Here is a 27,704-nt window from a genome sequence, read left to right on the forward strand (position 1 = left end):
TATTTTACCCTGTAATATATAGTTTTTGCAAGTCTTTTGGGAAGACAGTCAATAGCTGGACGGTGTTGGAGGGGCTGCAGAGGGGCTGTGATGCTGGGTTGTCCAAAACCAAATGTAAACACGTGGTCCAGGGATGCTGAAGCAATGGGGCACATACCAAGGAGACTTGATGAGGGAAGAACCTCCTGTCTGTTTCTGGGCTCTTCTTTTTCTTAAAAAAAAATAAATATTTTTATTGATTTCAGAGAGGAAGGGAGGGGGGGGAGAGAGAGAGAAACATCAATGATAAGAGAGAATCATTGATTGGCTGCCTCCTGCATGCCTTCCACTGGGGATCAAGCCCACAACCTGGGCATATGCCCTGACCAGGAATCGAACCATCACCGCTTGGTTCATAGGCTCTTGGCTCTTCTAATGGTTTAGGGGAGCAAGTACCAATTGAGCAGATCTGATGTGGAGTTCACAGATGAAATGGGCTCATTTCCTCATCTGGCAGGTGTGGGAGAGTGCTGAGGTTGAGATCTGCATCCCTGGTTGAGACCACTGTGTGGGACCCCATGGGTGGAGTCATGGTGATTGCTTGGGGATGAGGGTCAAGAACATGGAATCTAGGGTCAGATGTACCTGGTTTCCAGACCTTGCTTTGTCAAATAACTGAATGACCTCTGGCAAGTTGTTTAACTTCTCCAAGTTTGTTCTTCCTTCTGTAAAGTTTACATCACATTTCCAAAATTAGAAAGAATTCATGTGGAGTCCTTTTGCAAGAGCTGGACTGTGGGCACTTGGCCCTTTCAGCTGTGAGTAACAACACCATGGCGTGGTCTTTGATTTTGGAAAGGGAAGACTGCCCAAGGCCTACCAGAGGAAGAGCACTCCAGGCTGTGACTGGAGCAAGAAGGGGTCTTCTCACCTTTTCTGTCTCGGTAGGTGGCACATGACTGGTGGTGCTCAATAAGTATTTAGTGAAAAGAATTGCATGACCTGGAGCAAGTTACTTAAACAGTGTTTCCTTTCTTACCTCCAGAGTCTGGATTCCAGTTGTGTGAGTTGTAAATGAGATTTAGTTCGGGGAGCGCCTACAAAGTCGATTGTTCCCTCTCCCTATTCCTAAACAGAAGCCCCAATCCAGAACCATAGTTTGCTCTACCCAGACACTAAGAATTCTGAATATTTATTCAAGCTCATAGGAAGTTGCTGGGTGATATCTTGTGGTGGATATCTCCAGATGAAGCAAATGCCTCTCTGGGTTACCTGCAGGAGTGGAGAAGATACACTCATCTTGATTACCTTGCCACACCATTGATGGGATTTGAGAATTAGTTTGGGGCCTCCCACTCTATATTCAATTGAACTGCACAGATTTAATTTCACTGGTGTTGAAAAGGAAAGAGAATAACAGGCATCAAAATAAAATCATGCACTTTTGCCAAGACTCCCCACCCCATCTCACCCCAGATTTACTTCCTTCTCTAGTCTCCAGGGATTAACACCCTTTGCTAGGTTTTCTAAACTGAAAGGGGACAGCCATTCTTATCGCGGCAATTTCACTAGGTGCTGAGGAGAATAGCACGAAGTCCAGGTGGTAACCTTAGCTGCAGAGAGCTTGGGGTTGTTTAATATCCAGTCTAAACTATGTTTGCCATTGTTCATGGCTGCTCTATTTCTGATCCTTCACAGGGCCTTTTCCTGCCCTTTTTGCTGTCTCTTTGCTACTGCTCCTCAATGGTTTGCTTTGCAGTCCTGTCATTTCACAAAATCCTTCTATTCCTGGAAAAGGATGAGCAGAATTACACGGTGTTGCTGCTGCTTACCATTCAGGAAGTGCAGTGCGCGTGCACACACACGTTACCAATCATGCTTACCAGATGGTAAATGTATCTCGTTTCATCAGAAAGTGAGCAGCAAACATTCAATTTCACCACCAATGCAACATCTAAATTCACATCCATTTTCAATTTGACATCCTTAATGAGTTGGCATGATGAAAATCAATATTTTATCCCTCTATTAACTGTAAGTTACAATAATGCAGGCTTGAGACTTTAAAAATTGTCATTAAACAAATCTCACAAATTGTTATTTTTATATGCTTTGTATCTCTCTGTATTTTTAACACCTCAAGTTCTATATTCAGAATGGACTCATGGAAATGGCACATGGAAGAAAGAATAAAAATCTAGAGGCTACTGTTGGTGCTTATATATAATTTTAACACCACTGCTTAAGTTTAGAGGTTACATTGTGTTAGTTTATAAAGAAAAGTTTAAGACCCATTAGTTCTCTCCTACTGGACTGTGTGATGAGGCAAGGGAAGCCCATGGAGTGGAGAAAGTTCCTGATGCTACAATGGCAGAGTCAGGGAGCCCCAAGTCTAGATCTCTGCCTATCGAATGGTCCCCAAAGATCTCTGACTTTTGGCCTTAACTGGTTATCAACAAATTGAATGGCAACCTGCCTAGTTCAGTTTCTGTGCACTGAACTGAAGAGAGTGAAAAGTGGTTTATGGGCTGAATTGTGTGTCCCCAAATCCATGTTGAACCCCAACTCCTACGATCTCATACTGTGACTATATTTAGAGACAGGACCTTTACGAGGTAATTAAGGTAAAATGAGGCCCTACTTCAGGATGACTGATGTCCCTCTAAGAAGAGATTAGGACAAAGACAACATAGAGAGGACACAGGAAGAAGGCGGCCATCTGCAACCCAAGGAAAGAGGCCTTGAAGAAACCAAACCTGCTGACACCTTGATTTTGGACTTGCAGCCTCCGGAATGATGAGAAAATAAATTTCCATGGCGTAAGCCACCCGGTCTGTGGTATGTTGTTATGGCAGCCCTAGCAAATACAGTGGGTCCAGACTGGAGGAATATACAGAACTTACATTATATTTTTCTCTATAATGGAGACAGTTATTAGTTAGGGTTCATTAGTTATAAACAACAGAAATCATATCCAGCCAACTTAGCACAAAGAGGAATGTGTCCTAAAGAGACACTGTATCTCACGGAACCAGAGGAAATGCTGCTGGCCTCTGAAATGCACTGGACCCAGGGCTTAGAGCACTGCCAAGATTCTCTTATTTTTCACTGTGTATCTTCTTCAGTTATCCATTCCGACTCTGGATTCCTGGGGAAGAGACTCACCCAGGTCTAACAGTCATGCCCAGAAGAGGCAGGGTCACATAGCACACAGTGGCCGCCAGAGCCCCATGGATACGAAGAAGGCGTTCTCAGGAAAGGAGAGCTCAACAGACTGGAGTAAGTCCTCCGAGGCATGGAGGGTCTGTCCCCTCTCAAGGGCGATGGAAAGACAAATATGTGATGTTCAGTGTGCTACAGAAGAGTGGCTAATACATTCACAGTTTAGCTACAAATAGCAAAATCAAAGCAACGTGCCCCCTTATGACTGTTTCCCAACTGAGGATGACAGAGAAGGAAGAGAGGCCAAGAATGTGGATTAGCAGCCTGTCAAAATCTGTGCACCTAACAGCTGGAAAAAGCTGATTGGTGATAAATTGGAATTCCATTATATAAATGCAGTCTTCATAACAAAAAAACTAATATGCAATGAAACTAACATGAAACCACACTAGTCTATGATTTTGTATGTATTTGGGAGCCTGGATTACTTATTACTCTCTGAGAAGAAGGGAGGGATTAAATAATGCTTATTGTGCTGGAGGAGATACAACATAATGACTGACCACACAGTTCAGCTTTTTTTTTTTTCTCTGAAACTGATTTGTGGACACTGTGTACTCCCTATAGACTAACCCTCCTGGTTAAGGCCCATGTGATATTCTCCTCCCATATTGTCTTAAAGGGCCTGATACACATTATAATGAGCATTTTGTTACCTGACTAGTTGTCACAGGCTGAACAGAAAACGATGGTCAGAAATCTGCTTGCTGGGATAAAATAATCTTAGAATAACTAGAAATGAAAGAGAAATATCCAGGTACATTCCTTTTAGGATAAAAACTTTATTTTACAATTTTATAAAGCAGCTTTACATTCAGCACAATCCATTTACTTTGTATAGAAACAAAATACCTTTCCATCTGCAAAAAATCAAGTTTTGCTGTATATAAAACTAACATGTGCACATTGTGCTTAAACTGCAGTCTGTACAGCTTTACAAAGGACTACCCTTCAGAAGGGCATCCAGTAAACACTTTATTGCATATTTAACACATGGTATATAACCCACATGTACAATGGAGGAAAAACAAGAAAAACAATTACAAGGAGGATGCGAATAGCAGCTTTCATGGAAGTCTGTACACCGACAAAGAAAAAGGACTGCCACATCTCGAGAGTTGTGCTTGTGTGTCATTTTTTGTATTTGCTCACATACACTGGATGGTTTTTGGATGAAGCCTGTATGTACAGTAACTGCTAAAGGGTCAAACTTGACCTTTATCTGAAACTTTTGGCTGGTTTCAAAACTGAAGTGGCAATAGATTTAACTTAACATCAAAGCCAACTCAAGATAAGTGTAAACTAATACCCATAATCTTGAAACAAAGACAAATTTAAAGAAACAAAATAAAACTTAAAAACACCTTCCCCATTCTAAGCACAGAGTAAGTAAAGTAAACATTTCACATGATTAAAAACCCTAGCAAACTCCATAGGTGTTTAGGAACAAAAGTGCAATGGATGGTCTTGGGCAGTGTTCCTCCATGTATGCCCCCAGATCACCTGCATCAGAATCACCTGAATGCTTGTTAAAAATGCAGGTTACCATGGTTCACAGGCAGATTTACTGAATATCTGGAATCTGTATTTCAGTAGGTTCCCAGGTGGTTCTGAGACATCGTGAAGTTTGAGAACCAATAGTTTGTACTGATGCTGCTGCTATCGGTTCAACTCACTCTCTTAGAAAATTCTGGGATCACAAGAAAAATCAAGTTGCTGTTGCAATGTGGAAGGCAGTGTGAAACCAACAGCAATGAAATAGCAATGCCATTTCTCGATCAAAATGCCTTTCCTTTTTCAGTGGAAAAGGACAGACACATTGTTAAGGCACTGATATTTGTCACAGAAGCAGTACCGTACTGTTTTTGTTGATTCCCTTAGTCTGAAGTACCAGTAGGCAAACACAAGGCAGTCTGGGCTGTTCTAGTATAACAAATACAATGAAGTAAAAAGGGTTCCCAGATTGGAGAATGTTTATTTTTGAGCACTGAAATTAAAAATGAAGGCATCCAGATGTTCTTGTTGAGACATCTAATATAGAAGAACTACAAAGGCCAAAAGCTATGGGAAAACCTAATAACCCACAACTGTTTTGTTGTGGGTAAAATAGAGTTGTGATGTGCATTTAATATAGGTCACAGATAAACTGCACTATTTGTGGTGACCCCTGAAAGTGTGGGGTCTCATATTCCCAATCTATCTAAGTTATAGTGCTGATTTAGTGTACTGTCAGACATTAAAACAAAAGATAGAAAAATCAACCTCCTTTGGTTCTGACCTAATGCTTGAAGCCCTATAGCAGACACTGCCCAGGGTATGTGGGCTAAGAAACCTATAGGCATATAAGGGTACAGTGAGATATAAAAGTCAAATAAAGTCTCATTACATGTACAATAAATGCAGTAACATCACTTCTATCCAACAGCTAAAATAATTTAAAATTAAAATTGCAAAGGAAAAACAATGATGTGCAGAGTCAATGGTTTCAAAAGTTGATGACCAAGAATGATCTAAGTAGGAAAAAAAACCTTCTGTGATTCTTGTATGTCAGTGGTCGGCAAACTCATTAGCCAACAGAGCCAAATATCAACAGTACGATGATTGAAATTTCTTTTGAGAGCCAAATTTTTTAAACTTAAACTTTTTCTAAACGCCACTTCTTCAAAATAGATTCGCCCAGGCCGTGGTATTTTGTGGAAGAGCCATACTCAAGGGGCCAAAGAGCCGCATGTGGCTCGCGAGCCGCAGTTTGCCAACCACTGTTGTATGTAATATCTGATCTAGTATTTTTCCTTAAGGGGGAAAAATCCTAAAGGTGTAATGGTGGTGGACTTATCAGAATTACTAGCTCCTTTCCAAATTTAGGTTTATTTATAATAAAATTTCCCAAATAATGACCCCCAAATGTCCCCCCAAATAGAAAAAACTCTTGCATGTAGTCTGAATTGAAATAGAAAATTCTAGATAACAACGAAAGACACCAATCACAATGGAGATAGGGGAGGGATAGACTTGATTATCAAACCTTTACTGATTGTAGATCAAGTTTCATAAAACATAATATTTTTGTAATTTCTTGTGCAGTCAACACGTTTCATTTTAGTTGTGCTTACATTACATAACTGTGAAGCCTGAACACCGACTGTGTTTTAATTTACACATCAAGAAAACCAGAAGTTCAAAATATTCTCCATATATAACAAATTGAACAAAAGCAACAAATGCTCAATTGCCCCCAAGAAGTTAATCTATAGAAAAAAACACACACATCATTTTAAAAAGTTGCACACAGTCCACTATTCAGGCTACAGGTAAATATTCACTGTATTACAGCACATTTTTTTTTTTAAATCTGCTTTCAACATAAACATAAATAATCACATTTTAAAAGCACCCCATACTAAGTTTTCAGGTAAGTGATAGCCAGTTGGCGAGTAACAGCTACTTACCATTCATTTTCCCAAACCAAGAGGGGGTGGGCTACCTGTGGAACTGTACAGAGTGATAAGCAAGGCAAGGTTAAACATCTCTGTTCAGCACCCTGACTAAACACTTTCCTGCTCTGAATGCCACCTACCTATAATTCTATACACTCAACCCATGGAATGCCGTTATCTCAGGAGACTGGCTTTAAGGATCGTGTATCACTTTGATGTCATCCACAGAAACCTAGTCTCCGACCTTACCATGCGTGCCTCTGCGCTGCTGGCAGGGCCCGTAGTTTCTGTGTACAGCAGAGACTGAAATAGGCTTTTGGTTGTGAGCTCTAGTTGTGCTTTGCCCTGCTGCCTTTAAGGTAGCTTTTCCACCTCTTGACGAATTCTTTGAAGATTGGGGACTCATCAATGGTGCTGAGGAGCTGCAGTTGATTGATGTGGGTGGTGTGATAGTCCCAGCGGGCCAGGTTGGGGGCGATGCCAAGCATGAAGTGCCGGAGGTCATAGATGGTTCCTGAGCCAGTGTCGTACAAGGGGAGCATGGCTTTCAGGGATTCCATGCCATGCTCATACAGGGACCTTGCTTCTTTCCCGAGTTTTTCTCCTGCAGTTTCTTTTAAGTCATACAGCCCAATTAAAGAATACATAAAGCCATTTAAAACAAAAGAGCTAGGTGTGGTTGGATACTCTTCATACCAGTCATGTTTATTCATAAACACAGCTTTAACTCCATGCTGCTCTGATAGAAACTTATAAGGGGCTGTTGCCCTTAAAGCTGAATTGAGGAATATATGGTCTTTTGTTAACAGATAGGCCCTGACTAATGTAGAAATGGCTTGCCCTTGGGCCATGGCAGAGTACCACCCTGGCTCTAAAGACTTGAACCCTTCCCCTAATTTCCGGGTTACCATGATTGGCCAGCCACCTTTCTCATCTTGGTTCCTTACCAGCCAGTCACTGGCTGCGAAGAATGCAGCCATGTGGGCTGTGGTAGAGATAGTAATGTTATCAAGGAATCCTTTCCCTTTTGCAATTAATCTAACCACCTTCTTGGGCATTATTTTGGTTGGCTTGACAGCTTTTGTGTTGGAAAGACCCACTCCTTTCCTGAGGTCAGTGACCAGGTCCCTGGTAACTGTGCTCCATGAAGTCCTGGGCCCAATGCCGTAGTATATGTCTCTTTCTTTAAAAGCAATTAGCTGGGTATTAGAGACATAATGCACAGTGAAGAGCTGGTTCTTTTCTGTAGTCTCTAGAACCACAGACACACTTCCATTTGTCAAGAACTTGAGGTCAAATGAAATAATAAAATCTTTTGTGTTCCCAAGTTGCAAAGATACACCTTCACTGGTCTCTGTAGGGAATAAAATATACCAACAAAGACTGATTAGAATACAACCTCTTTGTATTTAAAAGTTAACTGTAATTCATCCTTGACAACCACTGACCATACAAAATTAATGTTTCAATATTTTGTGTCAGATCATCATCATTATTGTTATTGTTATTTTTACTGAATTAACCACAAATGATAGAATTAGTGAGTCCATGATGGCTGTGAGCACCAGGCTAAAGCTCTTATCTTTTGGCCTGTTTGGTTAACATTAGATGGTTACACAACATAAGAGCAATGCTAAGGTATTGTTGATCAAACTGCCTTTCAAATTACCAGCTGATCAATAATCAGTGACTATTTTAATATACCCATTCTGCAAAAAGAAAAAAAACAGTCAAAAGCTAGCTGAACCCAGGTTGTCTAGTCTGGCTCTCTATTACTAATATCTCATTTGATATTAAAAATGATAGGTTGTTTTCAGATATTTGCTGGAATTGTGAATAAAATTTCTGGTAATTCTATCTAATAAAAGAGTAATATGCAGATTGATCATCATTCCAACACACAAGATGGCTGCCCCCATGTGGTCAAAGATCCTGCCCCCATGTGGGCACAAGATGGCCACCACAAGATGTCCAGCAGGGGAGGGCAGTTGGGAGGGACCAGGCCTGCAAGGGAGGGCAATTAGGGGCAAGCAGGCTGGCAGGGGAGCAGTTAGGCATCAATCAGGCTGGCAGGGGAGTGGTTAGGGGGGTGATCAGGCTGGCAGGCAGAAGCGGTTAGGGGCAATTAGAAGGCAGGCAGGTGAGCATTTGGGAGCCAGCAGTCATGGATTGTGAGAGGGATGTTCAACTGCCTGTTTAGGCCCGATCCCACCAGGATTGGACATCCCTCATGGGGTCCCAGATTGGAGAGGGTGCAGGCTGGGCTGAGGGACACCCTCCCTCCCCCGCTGGTGCACGAATTTCGTGCACCGGGCCTCTAGTTAAGGAATAATAGGCTGATGTAGTCAACAAAAAGTGAGGGATATTGAGGGAGGTAGAGGGAGAAGCACAGGCTTTGGAGTTAAAACAAACAAACAAAACACCAGCCTTGTATAAACTCTTATTCTATCACTTACTAGCTTTGAGATGTTCAACACATACACCTCTTAGAGTCTCAGTTTCTTCACATGTTAAATAGAGATATTACTCTGCAAGGTAATTGTGCGAATTTAAAAAAGATAGTGGCTTGGCCCGCTGGTGTTGATCAGTGATTGAGCGTCAACCAATGGACCTAGAAGTCACAGTTCGATTCCAGGTTAGGGCACATGCCTGGATTGTGGGTTCGATCCCGTGTGGGGTGTGCAGGAGGCAGTCATTTGATGATTCTCTCTCATCGCTGATGTTTCTATCTCTCTCCCCGCTCCCTTCCTCTCTCTGAAATTAAAAAATATATATATATTAAAAAAAGATAATGGCTTGGACTATAGTAAAAAAAGACAGTGATTATTATTATTATTCTGAAGCCACTGGCTTCAGAAACTGATAAATTGTAAAAGCTATTTAATTTGGCATATTATCAAAGAGGAAATTTCTCCTGCATATTTACAGTGCAATGATGGCTGACTCCCAGAAAGATGACTTTCTGTGTACTGCTGGGCTAGATCTACCAAGCAAAGAAACTGAGCACATTAAATCAGACAACAGCAGCAGCAAGAACAAGAAAAACAACAACAGAAAATATCGTACAAATTTTATAATATTAAAGATAAATGTAAATATCTTGATCTTTATAGAGCTTAAATATTCAAAACACATTCAGATGTATTATCTCACTTGATCCTTACAATAATCTACTGAGGCTGGCATTACCATCTCCTGAGCAGGAATTAACATTTTAGAGATGAAGATATGAAGGCTTTGCAAGGTTAAAAGGTTTGCCTGAAACCAAATGCTAAGTAGTGGAGTAGGGACTAGAAACTAGGATTCTTGAACCCAAGTTCAAAGACTGTGAGAAAGAAATGATATTGGAAGTGGCATTCTCATGAGAATAATCAGTGAAAGAGTTATTTCTCTTAAATATAGCCACAGAATCAGATCTGCTTTGAGGAGTCCTTGAGGAAATCTTTCACTGGGAGCAAAAATTAGAAATGTGAGCTGATGACAGTGCATAATGTAGACCTGTGAGTAGTTTGGTGAATATTAGTATGTTGAGTTGACCGTTAACTCTCCCAACAGTGGACTTTACCAATGTGGATATAATGAATCCAAGGCTCTTAATTACTTCATTTGATGGACAATTATGGAAACTGAATTAAGAATGGGAACATCTTGATAGACTTATGCAGGCTTTGAGTGATTTTTTTTAAGTGATTTCAAAAGTATACTTCTAATACAATAAAAACCCATTTAACCTGGAAAATGTCAACATGCAATCTCTCGATCTTAACTAGCATTTTTCTGCATCATAGTAAAATGGAATCTGATGCTCAGTATATCCCCGAACCACTACAGGATTCTGTTGACTTATGAATCACTCAAGATTAAATTATATTCAGCAAAGCAGACTATCTTGAGTGCTACTTATTTTTTCATTCTTAGGGTAATGCCTCATTAATCAGACAAGAGTATTAACTATGACATCCATTTTCACCAAAGTGGGTAACAATGGCCGATCTCTAGAAGTCCAAATGGGAGGAAGCTAACGAAGTACCCATTTTTCTCCCAGAATTATATTCTGATTTTCACTTTATATATAAAATTCCAGTGAAATGATATGGTTTAGTCAATCACCTTATGTCTCAATATAACAGATTAGTTCAAAGAACTCAGTAATGAATGATGTCATGGGATGTAACCTTTTAAAAAACCCCACTATTAACTTTCCTAAAACCTAACACCTCCACATAACTTTCCTAAAATCTACCACCACACACAGAGAAGTCACAATCTCTAATTTAAATCAATCTACCAACAATCATAATCTTCACAACAATTTTATGACATAATTTTTAATTCCATTTCACAGATGTATTGAGAAGGATCTGAATGGTAGAAAATGGAACTGACTATGGTGTGGCAACTATAGTGCTTTAAATCTACTAATAGAAATTTCCTAATTGCTTGAAATCCACGACACCTCCTCTCTGAGCAGTTATTCCAAGGAGTCTCTACAAGTGTCTATTTTTAGTATGTGTTTACATGTACTTTAGGCAACAAAGAATAATAAACATTTAAGAGTAGTCTTTAAATCAATATTTTCACATAGTACACAAACTGTTAGGACTCTTTCATTTAATCAACAGGTTTACTATGTGGAGTGAGAAGAGGCCCTACTCAAAATCTCCAGGACCACTGAGAGATAAGGGTCAAGTAGAAGAAGAGAAGCTCACAAGAAGCCTAAGAAAGAATGCTACAGAGAGAGGGAAAGTGATACCATGGAAATGAAATAAAGAGAGTGCTTTGGGAAAGAAAAACTAATTTAATTTAATAGAGCAGGACAGGTATAAAGTTTTTAGTTCATTCCATCTTAAAACCAGGAAGAGGAACAAAATATTATTCAGCAAATAAGACAAGAAAATAATATGCTACAGATGCATGTTATAATTCTTTCTGCTAGATGATTTTGTCCCCTTCAGGGCAAAAAAAATTCCAGGCCAAAAAATAAAAAAATAAAAGGCCAACAGTTTCAGGCGTTGGTCCTCTAGAGCCACATCTCACTTTGACCTATGCTTTTATGTACAAGTCCCAATTTCTTCTCTGAATTTATCTCCCACGAGGTCTATCCTCTAGAAAGCTTCATCTCCTATATTACTGCCTTAATAAACAGACTCACCTCTGGGATTTCTTTCTCCTACTCTGAGCAACAACCCCCATGTAACTCCACTCACTCTCCCTCCAATATTTGTTTTGAGTGCATCGTCAGGCACCCAGGATATCAAAACAAGTTCTCCATCCCCAGCTAGCACACTCCCACCAACAGGGAGTTCCAACTGTGAGTAGCTTCTGTCCTACCTGCAGAGGTACTGTCACAGAGTTTCTCTTCTCCATATGCTTAAAACCACCTTAGGAAGTAGTTTTATCTCCAGCTACTGGCTGAAGAAAGAAGGGCTAAGTGAGGGTTCCTCATTTTGTATGAGGAGACCTATCTTTGTATTATCCAGGGCATCCAAAAGTGGGCCATGAAATCTATTGCTCTAAATAGGATAGAGTTCAAAAGATTGTTCTAGAAACCTTCCAGCACTTGAAGAGGACAACGTTTTGTAATCAGTGCAAAAATAAGCCCCTTTGGTGCATCCCAAAACCAAATACCCTTTTGCTTCGTCCAAGCATTTCCTGCTGCAAGAAATTATCTTTTAGGTATCACAAGCTAAATATCCTTAAACATTTCCACATACTTTCTCACCCAGCCAAGCCTGCTGTTTTACAATAAGCAAAGATGTTCTATGTACTGGAATATCACAGAATACCACAGGAGAAAAGAAGTCCTAGTCACAGAATGAAAACGAAAGGTCACCCATTATTTGTACTGCATTAAGCACTCATAAATCCATTACTTAAGGCCATCCAGAATGAGTAGATTTGTATTGTGGCTTTCAAGGTCTGTGAATTACACAGTTACCAATAAAGGACAAGGAGAGAATACAGAAGAGGGCTTATAAACTTTTCTCTTTCTATTTACTGACTGCAAGGTTGGTGGGAGGTTAGGAATGAGTTCTATTTTTGACAACATTTCCCCATAGAGAAGTAAAGCCTGAGGTGCTAACTAAAATTATTTCATTGTCTTTTTAAGTAATGGACTCATTAATTCTCATTGATATTGATTAGTGGAGGAAAATGCATTACATTCTAATTAATGAAACTGTCTTAGTAAAAGGGAAAATGTTGCATAAAGTTAATTTGATTTTATAAATGATTTTATTAATGAAATGGTTTTATATGAAATTTGAGACAATTTAGTACATTAACAAAATTCAATATGGGAAGCAGGCCTAATTGGTAATGCTGTCTTATCTTGAAAAAATTTAATAGCTACTGGTAAAAATATGCAAAGGAAAGGATGGTTCTTTCTATAAGGGAAAACTTCTATCTTAATGCAAAATAGTTTAAAAATTAAAGAATATTGTACTGAAATACACAAAAAATCTTTATTCTTGTGGGACACAGATCCCTGGAAGGAGATGCACACCACGCAGTTACCTGGATCTTAATATTCAATCTAGGGCTTGGCTCTTCACCCAGAAAATATGCCTTTTATAACCTTGAATTTTTTAGCTGTTCCTTTTTAGGGATTTTACTTTAGTGACACCATTTGTTTCTTTATATATGTAACATGAAGGGTTTGTTAATGTGTGCTATTTTCAAAACAATTTGAAGAGTATCAGATGCTATAAATCAACATAAAATTAGCAGTCACACAATACATCTCTTACCTGGAGCAATGAACTGTTTAACATTGGTGAATCTAGACTTATCAGCCACATTAGCCATAAAGCAGCCCTTTGGCACGGTCCAGTCATTGGGCTTGTTGGCTTTGTCTCTATCTTCTGCTGTTTCATATACTTCTATATGAGGAGGTTTCTCAGTTAGATTCTTGCTATAATGACTTAACCCATACTGTGCAATTTGGATCGGGTAGAAATAGCCTTGAGGTCCCCATTGTGTAGATAAAGGTACACCTATAAAGTAGAGAAACAAAATAAATAACTATGTCCATACATTTATAAGTTTGTTTGAACACTACTCTTCACTGTTTTACTTCTGGGGATATAAAGTTATCAGCAAAATTTGAGCTTCCTCACATAGTTTTCATATTTAGTAAAAAATAGTACCCAAATTAACCAGATACGAAAAACAAAATTAAGCATTCATTTACTCACATTTATTATTTGTTGACAGGTAGCAATGTAATGTTGTAGATTATCTTTTAAACTGACTTTTTATGAGTGGTACTTCTGCTCATAGCTATAGATGTTATGTTTTATAATCCTGCTTCAAACATTCAAGTTTTGTGCAATTTAAATACATGTAGATAATGTTATCATAATTTTATTCTAGAATGTCAATCCTGAAATTTTCTTAAACATTTATACTTAACAATCAAGTTAATTACATACTCATCTCTCCTCCAATATCAAGATGTGGTCTCATAAGTATATAATCTGATGGTTAAAGCATTTTCGTAAGAACCCAGTTACGATTAGGCAACTTAAAAGTATAAACAAGCTTGCGAAGCTTTTTCATATCCTTCATGTCAATAGGTAATTCTTGAGAACAAGGAGTATTTTAAAAAATGAATTAAAGTTGTATGTTTAAACAGATTCTTGAAATAATTCATTAATGGATTATCCTCTTATAAAGTTGTAAGGAACAGTTATACATGCTTGGTGTCCGTATTTTATTTATTTTAGTAATTCCCTACATGTGAAATACAATCACACCACATTGCACAGACTATTGTATTGTTGCATCATGGGGTATGTGTTCAGACATAAAGTCCTATCTGTATGTAGTTCTAGTCCCAGCAGAAACTGGGAACCTATAAAACTATATGTGCTCTGATACAGTTTCAACACAGTTTAAGAAACTAGGGGCCACAGAGGTGAAGAAACCTAGGCTACAAGTAAGCTTTTTAACTTCTGAATTCCTTCTCCAAGGGGAGATATTTTTTTTCTAAAATTCAAACAGAATTATTTTCATTTCATAAAAGGAAAGCTTATACAGTCTCATTAAAGATGGTTGATAACTATAGTAATATACAACTGGCATGAGAACTAATAGACTGATCAATGGAATAGTAGGCCAGAAACATACTCTGGTATTCAAAATACTTTAGTATAATGATAAAGCAAGCATCTTTCCCATCTCCTCTCATAGGAAAATAACTGTATATTTTAACACAAAATTTCTGAAGATCCTGAGGCCTTGGCCTTACTGGTGAGAATTTTTGATTCTGAGGCATATTGATGGAATAATCCTATTTGATCAGGTATAATCTTATTGTAGCTCGTAAGTCACACCCTCTAGGAAGTTGCCCTAGGCTGAGAATAAATTGTTCTTCTCTGCTAAGTCACAGTGATGAAAGGTCTTTTGATGGTAAATTATATATGTACTTGCTTTATAATTAATACCTATAGTATCTTATTCTCCAACACAATCAGGATAGAAAAATGTAGTGGAGCAGAGATACCAACCTTCTACCCCACTTATGCACTTGACTCTGTCTCGGACTTCCACGTTGTAGCCTTCAAAGGACATAAATACACCATCAGGGTGATAAGGAGCTCTTTGTGCATAGACTTTGGAATAGCTATGAGAGAATTCAAACCGATCATAGCCATCATACTGAACTACCTTTCCATAAACATCAAAATATTTCTCTATCCAACTGAATGGAAGAAAGATTTCATTCCCCTCTCGTCTCCCTTTAATTGTGTGGTCATCATTTATGAGACAGTCAATTTCTTCATATTTGAGTCCTAACACCTTGCTTCCCCCATTGCTATTGAAGCCCCCAGCGACAGGGGGTGCTTTCTGCTGTTCCTGAAGAAATGCCTCCTCGGACTGTTTGGCCAGATGGTTCACATAGTTGTTATTATTACTCTCAGATGCTGCTGCTCTTTTTTCTAATCCATCCACTCTGAAGCCATTACTCAGGTGCCGTGGAAACTGGATCGCTTTGTCGCTGGAACACTTATTCCACAAAAGTACTGTGACCAAAGTGAAGAGTGCGCAGATGACAATCAAAGTCTTATAGTTGACCCGAGCTGCCAAGCAACGCATATTCAGACCATACCTATGGAGTCAAGAAGAAAAATCCATGCAAAGATGTATTACTGCTGATATTTCATAAGATAAGGCTTTATTTTTTATGTTGAATTACCACATTAAGGAAATTTTATTAATTGCATGTAATCTAATCAGATTTAAAATTATGAACTCAACGTTTTTGGCATGACAAAGAAAAGGCAAGAGGTGCTTTCCCCCGCTTAAAATGCTCACTTGGCATGAGCCTCTAAAGCAGAGATTCTCAAACTTTCTGTTTATAGCTCCATTTGTATCACAGTAATTTTTTCACAAAGCCTATAGGCCCAAAGAAATAACTAATAGTTCCATTTATTAAGTAGTTGGGCCCAAACAACTTAACACATATTTTTGTCTTAACATCTTAGTAGCTATTTAAAACACATAACAGGTCTTACTAAGGTAAACTCCAACATCCATGTGGCCAAATCCAACAGTGAATTTTTAGTGCTCATCCTATTTGACCCCTTCACAGTATAAAACAGTCAATGATTCCTTGGCTTCTAGGGTACCATTCTGTCTTGGTTCTCCTTATACCCCAGTGGCTGCTCCTCCTCAGTCATCCCTTCTCATCTCCCTAAAACTAAAATGTTGGGAGTGACATAGGGTCCCAGTCCTCAGACCTCTTCTTTCTCTCTACTCACTTCTAGATCTCACCCAATTCCATAAGCTTTAAATACAATTCATATATTCCCAAAATTCTATCTCCAGGCCAGTCCTTTCTTCAGAACTGCAGACATATATATCTAAGTTTCAATCTAACAACTGACATCTTTACTTGGAGGTCAAATAGACTTCTGAAATATAACATCCAAAACTTAACTCCTAATCTTGTCCCTCAATCTGTTCTCATTTCTTACTGTTCAGACCAGAAATCTTGACTCCTTTGTTGCTCACCCCATATCCAATCAGGCAGGAAATCCTATTGGCTCTACCTTCAAATTATGCCCAGAATCTGACCTCTTTCTGTTACTACTATTACCACCAAATCAGAACCACTGTAATTTTTCATGTGTAATACAGCAATGATGTCCAACCTGGGTCTCTGTGCTTCTATCCTTGCTCTACTATTCAACCCCCAAGTCTATTTTCAACACGGCAGTCAGAATCATGCTTTTGAATATAAGCCAGATCATGTCATTTCAGTCATGATGGGAGAAGAATTTGATGCTGTTGTCCCTGCTGGCCATATGGTGTACCAGCCAGTTGTGATTACATGTAAGTGGTCCCAGGTTGCCTGCTGCTGAGGTCATTGAGAAATACGAAAAATTATGAGTTATCTATGTGCAGTATATAGAATATTTCAGCCTACTGAGAGTAAAGGGAGTGGTCTCATTGCTGTTTACTATGGTAGTTCTGTCATTTATTTTGTGGTATAAATCCACAACTACTTATTTTATTGTTTGCAATCCTCCTTCCCGTTTTCCTCTCAATAAACTCGTTTGGCACCAATGATATTAAAAAAAAAAAGCCCCAAATGAAAATGTTTAATGAAAAATTACACAATGAATTTCTGTTTTACAAGAAGGTTGATGGTGAATGTGCAATCCATTTATTTCTTTTAATTCAAGAGAAGTTAACTTTGAGCCCTTGCCTGTCTGAAAACAACTTTATTCTGCTCTCACCTTTCATGAACAGTTTGGCAGGATATAGAATCCCTGGTTGCATAGCATTTTCTTCCAAATGTTGTAGGCAATATTTTACTCTCTTAAAGCATTAAAGGTTACTGATGAGAAGTTTGATTTCAGACTGATACTTGTCACTTTGTACATGATGTTTCCCTGGATCTTTTATCCTAGGAATTGTGCAGGTTCCTGTGTTACAGTATTATGTCTGCATCACTATTTCAGTACTTGGTGTGTCCTTTCAATATGAAAACTGGTGTCCTCTTATTCTTGTTTAATCAATGTATCTTCTTGTAGCGTTGAGTATACTAGTTTCTCTTTTATAAAGTTCTCTCTGGTTACCTCTATTTTCTCCAGTGGCATTTTCTGATTATTTTAGTCTCTCTTTCATGCCATTAGTTTTCCTCACATGCCTGGTGAACTCTGGTTACTCATTCATATTTAGGCCTGAATGACTCATTAACCAACAGGGATTTTCTGTTACTGTCAAGATAGTCTGGGTTTTGTTTTATTTTGCTAAGTGGCTCTCCTGAGGGGGCCTCTGTGTGGGCTAGGTATACAGTGTTCCTTTAGGATGTGTAGGTGGGGAGCCAGCAGGCCTTCTAAATGCCAGAATAAAGATGGCTTTTTCCTTTGTTCTGGGGATATAACTTGTACTCAGAAGCCTTAGTACAATTTCTCTAAAAAAAAAAAAAAAAAAATCTGTCTGGTGCTTTGCCTGGGTTCATGCCAGCTATCTGTAGTCCAAGTGCAAGGGTGAGAGAGGTATGGGTGGTGAGATGAGGGATATACTTGTGCCTTCTTATACTCGAAAAGAGATCCTGAAATCTGTTCAGTTATCACTCTTGGGGAGTCTTTCTATTTATTGTTATTGGCTTCTTCACTTCTTATTTTATATACATTTTATTTCATCAGAGCATCAGGAGGCAAAGGTATGGGTTTAATCTTGAAAATCATACAGATTTTAAGAGCTAGAATCCAATAACATTTTATCATCTGCATTATTAGTATGAGAAAATGTGCTGAATGCTAAAAAACAAAAACAAACAAAAAACACACAGTGTGGCATAAGCAAACCTTCAGAAGTCATATATTTATACATTGAGAATTTCCTTATATTATAGTACAAATAAACTGATAATAGTGTTTATTTCAGAAAAAGGTCCTTCATTAAAAAAACTTACCTGCCAAAATTTGAATCATTTGTCAGCTATACCTAAAATGTAGACCAATTAAAATAGAAATATAAATTTTTTTGTTGTATCTTTGAGAAGTGCCCATTCTCCACGACTCAGGTGAGAGTAACCCTGCTTATGAGAAATAGGCTACCATTATGATGAGGCACATGAGGGGAAAGTAAAAAAAATCAAAGTTAAAAACTTTCAATAACCTTTATGCCCAGATTTTATCTGATACCATTCTTCAATCAAAGCAATCAGGGCTTCTTAGAGAAATGGATGATTCCAGGTCTGGGGCCTTGCCATAACAGAACACTTTTCCAATATCAATGGAATCATAATCCAGAAATCAAAAAAAGTAGAAGAGGTCAAATAAAAGAAGATTGGAAATATATTGATGATCACTGAAGCTGAAAGTTACATTGGAGGTTCACTGCATTTTTCTCTATACTTTTATGTTTAAACATTTCCATAATTTAGAAAACTAGAATCATGGCAAAAGACATAGGACAGGAATCAGCCTGATAGGTCCCCTTCCCCACTAGTAGAGTTGTGGAAATTAAGATGATCAAACCAATAGCCTCATATGTTAAAAAACCCTATTTTATAGAAAAATTGTGGCTAATAAAGTAGAAAAAATTTTAAATAAAAAAATTATGGGCTCCCTCATTAAATTACTAATTTAAGCAAATATTAGAGGTAAGGTATATGTTTGATAGGGACATAGAGATTCATACTGTGCAAAGTAACACCAAATGTATTGTTTTCTAGTCACAAAGGAGAGAAAGATGAAATGCTACAGTGAAGGATGGAATGGCCATTATCCTAATTCAGTCTCATTAATGGTGACTCATCGAGATACTGTGTCTCTTTTTTTTTTTAAATTGAATTTATTGCAGTGACATTGGTTAATAAAAGTATACCTGTTTCAGGTATACAATTCTACAATACATCTGTATATTGTATTGTGTGTTCGCCACCTCAAGTTGAGTCTCCTTCCATCACCTTTTATTCCCCTACCCCCACTTCCTCTTCCCTCCACCCCCCTTTCCTCTGGCAATCACCATACTGTTGTCTGTGTCCATGAATCTCCCTTTTTTCCTTTGCTTAGTACCCTGACCTATTTCACTCAGCCCTCACTCCCCCTGACAGCTGTCAGTCTGTTCTCTGCAGATACAGTGTCTCTTGATGAGTTAAAATAAAAAGTACATAACCTATCACATAGCCCAGCGGTCGGCAAACGCATTAGTCAACAGAGCCAAATATCAACAGTACAACGATTAAAATTGCTTTTGAGAGCCAAACTTTTTAAACTTAAACTTCTTCTAACGCCACTTCTTCAAAATAGACTTGCCCAGGCCGTGGTATTTTGTGGAAGAGCCACACTCAAGGGGCCAAAGAGCCGCATGTGGCTTGCGAGCCGCAGTTTGCCGACCACGGACATAGCCCAACCAAAAATATTTAACTTAAATCTCTCAGGCCTAAAGATTTAACTTCTAGTTAACAGGAAATACAAGGTATAGAGGAACAAGTTAAGTATGGGAGCAACCAGATACATTTAGAAGGTAAAACATCCTGCAGGAGAGCTAGCCCTGTCTCCTCAATAAGTTTAGAGGTATACAAAGAAAAAGGGGGACTAGATTCAATTTGAGAGAGAGAGAGAGAGAGAGAGAGAGAGAGAGAGAGAGAGAGAGAGAGAGAGAGAGAGAGAGAGAGATGTAAGGCATATAGCAACCAGATGTGAAAATTTGTCCTACACCAGGAAATTTGACTATGGACTTGATAAGAAGGAAAGATGGAAGGACATATGGAGAGATACTGTTAAATAAAAAAAAGTTATAAAACAGCAATATAGTATGATCTCACTTTATTAAAAAAAGCATATTTTCTAATTTTCATGATTATATTTATTGTTTTTAACTGTATAAATTGAAAATTAAAAAGGTCAAAAAATACTGTTAAAATATTGAAAGAAAGAAGTGTAAATTTTAAGTTAAAAATGTGTATAAGTATTTAGCTTTCAAAACAGGCACTGACATTTTTGGAGAAGGGGAGAGATTGGTCAGATAGAAGACGGATGGAGAGAAAGAAAACCCTGATATTGGCATGCAGTATTAACTACCAAATCAGGCTTATCTAAAGGTAAATGTGAACATTTTATTATAATGTTGCTCAAATTGTAACAAACTGACCATAGGAACTTTCAAATTTCAAAAAGTAGCCTGCATTGACATTTTGCTAAGTATAAATGATAGTAACTTTAAGAGCTAAAACGAGGGTTTTCTGCTGAGTGGTGATAAGCTTTCTACTTAACTTTAAAGCCTTTGCTGTATCTATGAACTAGATTAACCTTTCAAGTTACAAGAAAAGTTTAAAAAAACCCGTAAGTAAAAAACTTCGAAACCTCATCTATTGCTGACCCTAAAGATTTATTTTATTAGAAACATAATGCAATAAAATTTGATTTTAGTAACTATGGAGATCTAAAACAGAAAATAACATTCAGTAAGATCATAAAGAAACTGGAAAAACTTTGCAGAAATAGATAAAAATTAGGGAAAACAAAATATAACTTAGTTTTTCTTTAGGAGAGCAAACTGTTCTCTTCTAAAATGATTTGCAATTCAAAGAACTCTTCTGTGATAATTTACTTTTCAAATTCATTTTCTTAACAGAATATTTCAAAAAACCACTAGAGTTATTCAATAAACAGTAAAACTCTGAATATCACCATGAATTTTTAAAATATGAACGTCATATTTCAGTTAAGAACAACCTTAAGATAAATTTGTACAAGATTTCATTGAAAGGAATCATTGGCTTTTTCTTTCCTCTGAATAATGTAGACCAAAGCTTGCTTGCTTATTCTTTAATTATTTATATATCTAACAATTTACATTTGTTGTAATTCTTTGTTACCAAGTAAATAAAAGGAATAGGAGTTGCTCAATAGATAATCAAACTGACTATGTATATGGAAAATAATGTTATGAGACAAAAACTATAAAAAAAGTTACATAAATTTGGTATGAAACATAAAGGAGGAAGCCCGTAACTTTTTAAAGTGTTGAGGAAAGCTTCAAGGTGGAATGAGTAGAAGATTGACAGACAAGTATTTGCACTTGCTATTCCTTCTGCCTGGTACTGTTTCCCCAAATATCCAGTGGCTTGCTCCCTTATTTCTTCAAGTCCCTGCTTAAGGGTCAATATGTCAAAGAGACCATTTCTGACACCCTACCTAAAATAGCAGTTCTCACCCCGTCATTCTCCAGGTCCTTACTCAGCTTTCTTTTCCTTCTTAGCATTTATCACCACTTGATACTATATATACATATTTAGATTATTAGCCATCTCCAATCCACTAGAATCTAAATCCCACAAGGACTGGGATTTTGTTTCTCCTGGATCCCCAGAGGCTAGAAATGTGCCTGGTTCACAGGAGGCATTCAATATAGATTTGGTGAATGAATGAACAACGTTAAGTATGCAATTTTAAAAATAACAGACATTTAAAATAGACAACTTTGTTTTCTTTCCCATATTTGGGTATTCTGAAATCATAATCCAAATAAAAATGAACATAATGGATACAATAGAATATGGATTGTGACGCTGTATATTGGCCAACTCTTTAAAACAGATTTACAATTTAATTACTGCTCTTAGTAATGTGCCATCTGTTTACTGCTTGATAGACCAAGATTTAAATTACACAAATGGTTAAGCATTCTGTGATAGCTCTAACTCAAAGGAGAACTGCCTAATATTTCTGGTGGTCAGGCCTCTTCCAATAATGTCAACAAGCAGTATTCGCTGGCAATTACAATAAAGGACAAACTGAGAAGGTAATTCCGCTAGTCCCCATTTTTTAGAATAACAAAAGTTAAAGTAATCTTTCATACAAGTGGCCTATAATGCATCAAATAAGATTGTATTTCTAGGTACACATCCCAAAGAAATCGAGTAGGGAGTATATGGTATATTATATTATTTACATTTCAGAAATGAAGAGGCTAAGGTATAATAGCCCACAATAGCTTCACTAAAGAAGAGGACAGGAACAAAGCCAAAATAAATGAGAATTTAAACCTGATTAAAAATTGTATTTCTCCTATTTTACAGATGATAAAACTGAGGCTATGTGATGTTAAGTAATTTACCCTAGGTCACAAGATTACTTGATAGTTCACTTGAGATTTGAATTCAAGTTTGTTTGATTCCAAACCTTATGTTCTAACTGACATGTCCATAGGGTATCTTTGAGCAGATATATATTGTATTTCTGACGCTGAATACTACCTTCCCTAAGGAGATATTCTAATTTATAACAGGTTACCAGTTGTGAATTGAACTCAAACATTTACAGGTCTTATTCCAGACAAAGTTGAATTCTGACCTTGAATTAACAACTTGCAAAGGTAAAATATGATTTTAGGAAAAGTTATCTAGTATTCTAAAAATTTATTAGTATTTTTGAATTGTCTTTAAATTCAACAGTGCAATTACATGCCATATTAATATAAGAAAACAGTAGAAATGACTCATAATTATGAATATTTAAGTATATACAGTCCAATAAAGCTACAAGGTCTCTAGGTAGATTAGAATAATTAAGCTCTTGAAAATAGGATCCCACTGGCCCCACAAATCCAGCAATAACTTACAAATGCATAACAAAGCTTCATTTCTGCTGATAATTATCATGATGCTCTGGGGTGGCTTGTTAAAACAAAACCTTTCTCTAGAGACAGAAATGGAGCATAATAACAGTTTCATCAGTCCATGTTAATTTGAGGCTTTGGAAATAATGTGTCAGTGTTCTAAAAATCCCAAGGTGGCAGTATATGTCAGAGTAACTAGCATTAGTATAAAAAGTGAGGCTGTAAAAAGTATAAATCTTAAGGTAAAAATATTTTTATTTCATGATTGTCTTTTAATTAGCCAGGGCCCAAAAACAACAACAACACCCTCCCCCCACCACCTCCACAAAACTACAACCCAGGTTAAATGTTTTAACCTTTTTTTCTACTTAGTGTACTTTCTGGCAAGAATCCTATATAAAAAAGAGGTAATATGCAAATTGACCATCACACCCTCACACAAGATGGCCACCCTCACACAAGATGGCCACCCCCATGTGGTCACAAGATGGCCACCACAAGATGGCTGGCAGGGGAGGGCAACTGTGGGCGATCAGGCCAGCAGGGGAGGGCAGTTGGGGGGACCAGGCTGGCAAGAGAGGACAGTTAGGGCAACCAGGCCAGCAGGGGAAGGCAGTTAGGGGTGACTAGGTCAGCAGGGGAGGGCAGTTGGGGGGGACCAGGCCTGCAGGGGAGGACAGTTGGGGGCAATTGGGCTGGCAGGGGAGCAGTTAGGCGTTGATAAGGCTGGCAGAGGATTGGTTAGAGGGTGATCAGGCTGGCAGGCATAAGTGGTTAGGGGCAATCAGGCAGGCAGGCGAGCGGTTGGGAGCCAGCAGTCCCAGATTGTGAGAGGGATGTCTGATTGCCGGTTTAGGCCCGATCCCACACTGGCAATCGGACATCCCCTGAGGGGTCCCAGAGTGGAGAGGGTGCAGGCTGGGCTGAGGAACACCGGGCCTCTAGTGTATAATATTGGATATAATTTGCCTGTAATTACCCTCAGAATGAAAATTATCTGTGGCATCAAAGCTCAAGTTTATCTGCTCAGTTATTCAAAACAAATCTGCTTTGGAACAACTTAACCCAATACTTTAGCTTTTTCTGCTATTCTCATATCCATTGCCACGAAAGGAAAAAAAAAAAAAAACAAAAATGAAAAACTTCAAACTATAGAAATAAAGGAGACCCATCTAATAGAGAACGTTAATTGTATAGAAGTTGGGGGAAGGTACACTTGTGGTACTTGCTGTATTTGCAAGGAGAGCTGAGACCACCTGCTGTCTTCTATTACTCCAGAGTGTGGAAGCTCACTTTCTTTTTTCTCCCCAATTAAAAAGAAAATTGTGGTAAAATACACATAATATAAAATATATCCTCTTAACCACTTTAAGTGTACAATTAAGTGGTATTAAATACATTCATAATGTTGTGCTGCTATCGCTACCATTTATCTCCATAACTCTCTTCATCTTATAAAACTGAAACTTATTAAACAGTAACTCCCTATTCTTCTCACCTTACCAGCCTATGGTAACAACCAATCTACTTTCTGTGTTTATGCTTTTGACTACATTAAGTATCTGATATCAGTGAAATCATATAGTATTTGTCTTTGTGTGATTGGCCTATTTCACTTAGTATAATGATCCTGTTTCATCCATGTTGTAGCACATGCCAGAAATTCCTTTCTTTTTAAGGCTGATTAGTATTCAATTGTATGTATATACCACATTTTGCTTCTTTATTTATCAACTGATGGATACTTGGATTGCTTCCATCTCTTGACTATTGAGAATAATGTTGCAATAAACATGGGTACAAATATCTTTTCAAGACCATGTTTTCAATTCTTTTGGGACATATACCCAGAAATAGAATTGTTGATCATATGGTAATTCTATTTTTAAGTAGTTCCTGATAGCTTTCCTGTATGACAAGATATCCAGGTTCATCATGTCAAAGACCTGAAACAGCCATTCTTAAGAGTTCTAGTTGCTTTCAGTGGGAATATCTAGATTATTTCTAATAGAAATTTCTTGACATTTCTATATTTCAGGTATATAAACATGCCTTTTCCATGTTTCAGTGCTGGTATACTATTTTTAGATATATTAGTCATTTTAATAGTGACTGGAGGTAGGGTTATAGGGAATCAAATATCTATAGCCAGAATGCTACCAGAATCTGTAGGTTCTGATGCTATTAGCAGACACCAGAAAAAATATCCTTATGTGTTTAAGCCATTGTTATTTTCACAACAGTAAAATAAACTGTTGATCTTGAGAAGAATATACCTGCCAAAAAGGACTCCTCCTTGTTAATTGAGCTCAAATTCATAATCAGAGTCTAGCAGCCATTATTAGCAGAGGTGTCTCACACATGTTGCACTTCAAGGAAAAGCCACAGGCTGTCAAACCTCTTACACTGTGTACCTGCTCTCTGAGCCAACCCTTATAAGAGAACTCCTAGAATGGTATTTTAATAATACTGAGACTTTCCCCATCCACAGGGAGCTGCACAACTATATCCTCATTTGTATATTCACCAACCAATCAGAGCAGCTCCATTCTGACCAATTAGGATAGAACTTTTTGGACCAATCAAACTCAAAGGATTTGAAACCCTCATTTGTATGAGAATGCACCAATCAGAGACTGGGAGTGGGCACTGCTGTCTATATAAGCAAGCTACTTCTGCCTCACTGGAATGTCTTTTAAGTTTCCTTCAAACTGTGTTTTCCCCAGGTGGAGGTGTGACATCAGAGCTGGAGATGGAGCAGTCATGCATGAGTGCAGCAGAGCTGTAACACTGGGGCCTTCTCACCTGAGCTGTCTCACAGCCGTGGTGTTCCAACCATGCTATATCACTACTGAGCTGTCTTATAGTTGAGCTATATCACAATTGAACTATTTGCACTACATAAAGTCTCTCCCCCTTCAATGCACTTCAAATTGGGGGCTCCTGTTGCTGCTGAATTGGCAATAACATCTTTCAGTTGACAAAACTCAGAAGTAGGTAGTCTGGAGCTAATAAACACCTACATCATTAAGGATCTAGGCACTTTCTATCTTTTTACATCACACTATGGCCCAAGAAAAATACTGAAGCCTCAGTCACGTTTGTGTTGTGGCCCAAAAAGAAAAGGAAAGACAGAAGGACATAAGAGCATATGATCGATCTCTCAGTAGAATGTCTTATCCATTGTAGGTAATCCTCAAATATTAAATTGAGTGTGCTTATTCAGGCATACAGAAGGTATGTATCTACTCACAGTGTTTATAGTCATGTACAGTTTCAAACTAATCTGTTGGCTTGTATTACCTAATATGGCAACCTAGTTTTCCCTAGTCCAGAGCTTTGCTGAAAATCATCCCCAGCACTACGTGGGTAGGCCCACCCTGCTACCCTAATCTGCCCTCAAACCCGCATGAGACATATTTAGGTTTTTTAAAAAACACATTTGAATAATAAAGTGTTTGTTTTGTTTTGTTTTTGAAGGGGTAGGAGGAAAGGTTACAGGGAAAGGACAAATTTAATGGGTAGTTTTACCCTATGCCAGGTGCTGTACATACTTTAGTTACTGAAATCAAGCCCTAAGAAGAAGCTCTTATTATCACCAGCATACAGCAGTTGAGAAAACTGAGTAGTTTTAACTCCGCTGGGAAAAAAATTATTAGCAAGCACATAGTGGGATTTAAACCTAGATTTATCTGGCTTCAAAGTGAAGGTTCTTTACATCTGACCACAATAGCATATTATCTGGCTCCAAGTCACCAATTTACTTTCTTACCAACTAGATCAGAGCACAATGGTTTGTGTAGACATCTTAAACTACTAGTATTATGCAGCAACTTCTGAAATGAAAATGTTTCTGAAAATAGCTTCTAAATGTATTCAGCTTAATTCTCTCTCACATTTAAAGCAATAATATAGAGAACTAGGACAGAGAGCAAAGAGCAGCTTTGTATCCAGAAAAGCTAAACAATTATAGTATAGCTAAAATGTTCTTTGAAGTATTTGTATAGTACTTAACTAAAAAAAGTATCTGCTTCTTCTAAGCAATGTGTCAAACTAAGCATATGCTATGTAAATAAATCAGTTCAAAAAGGAGTCCCATGCTTTTCCAGCTGTGTAAGATTTCTCCCCTCATTAGGCAAGTCAGGAGAAAGAAAACCTAATGATGTGTTTACTTGGCATGGCTCGTGGACAGGGGGATTTACAATACAAATTGGTAGAACTAGCCTAAGAAGTTCTACAAAATAGCTGCTGATAATGTTCTATCAAGTTTGGTGCAATCCTGCAAAATAGGAATGACAGAAGGGAAAGATTCATCAAGTCGGTTGTTTATAGTAATTTTAAACAATCATAAGGCATAAAGAGATAGTCTTGGCTATACAGAAGCTGTATGTGAAGAAATCAATGCCCACACTGATTCTTAAATGTGAGAAGTGACTGGGCTAATTTTTAGCACAGAAGTAGTAGAATGCAGTTCTGAGCTAC

The 27,704-nt window shown here is 37.9% G+C and overlaps 1 protein-coding gene across 2 annotated transcripts in view; it reads right to left on the bottom strand.

The window, feature by feature from the left end:
* Positions 1 to 3,963: 3,963 nt before the first annotated feature.
* GLCE (glucuronic acid epimerase) overlaps positions 3,964 to 27,704 on the bottom strand; it is a 107,491-nt gene continuing 83,750 nt past the window's right edge. For both annotated transcript variants that reach the window (XM_080675334.1, XM_080675335.1), the window contains 3 exons: positions 15,149 to 15,750; positions 13,388 to 13,633; positions 3,964 to 7,992 (listed from right to left, as the gene is read on the bottom strand). In XM_080675334.1, coding sequence (XP_080531460.1) covers positions 6,968 to 7,992; positions 13,388 to 13,633; positions 15,149 to 15,737 — 1,860 coding nt within the window. In that variant the 5' untranslated portion in view covers positions 15,738 to 15,750 and the 3' untranslated portion in view covers positions 3,964 to 6,967. The remainder of the gene's footprint in view (positions 7,993 to 13,387; positions 13,634 to 15,148; positions 15,751 to 27,704) is intronic.

The sequence above is a fragment of the Plecotus auritus genome, assembly GCF_963455305.1.
Source record: "Plecotus auritus genome assembly, chromosome: 1".
NCBI lineage: Eukaryota > Metazoa > Chordata > Mammalia > Chiroptera > Vespertilionidae > Plecotus > Plecotus auritus.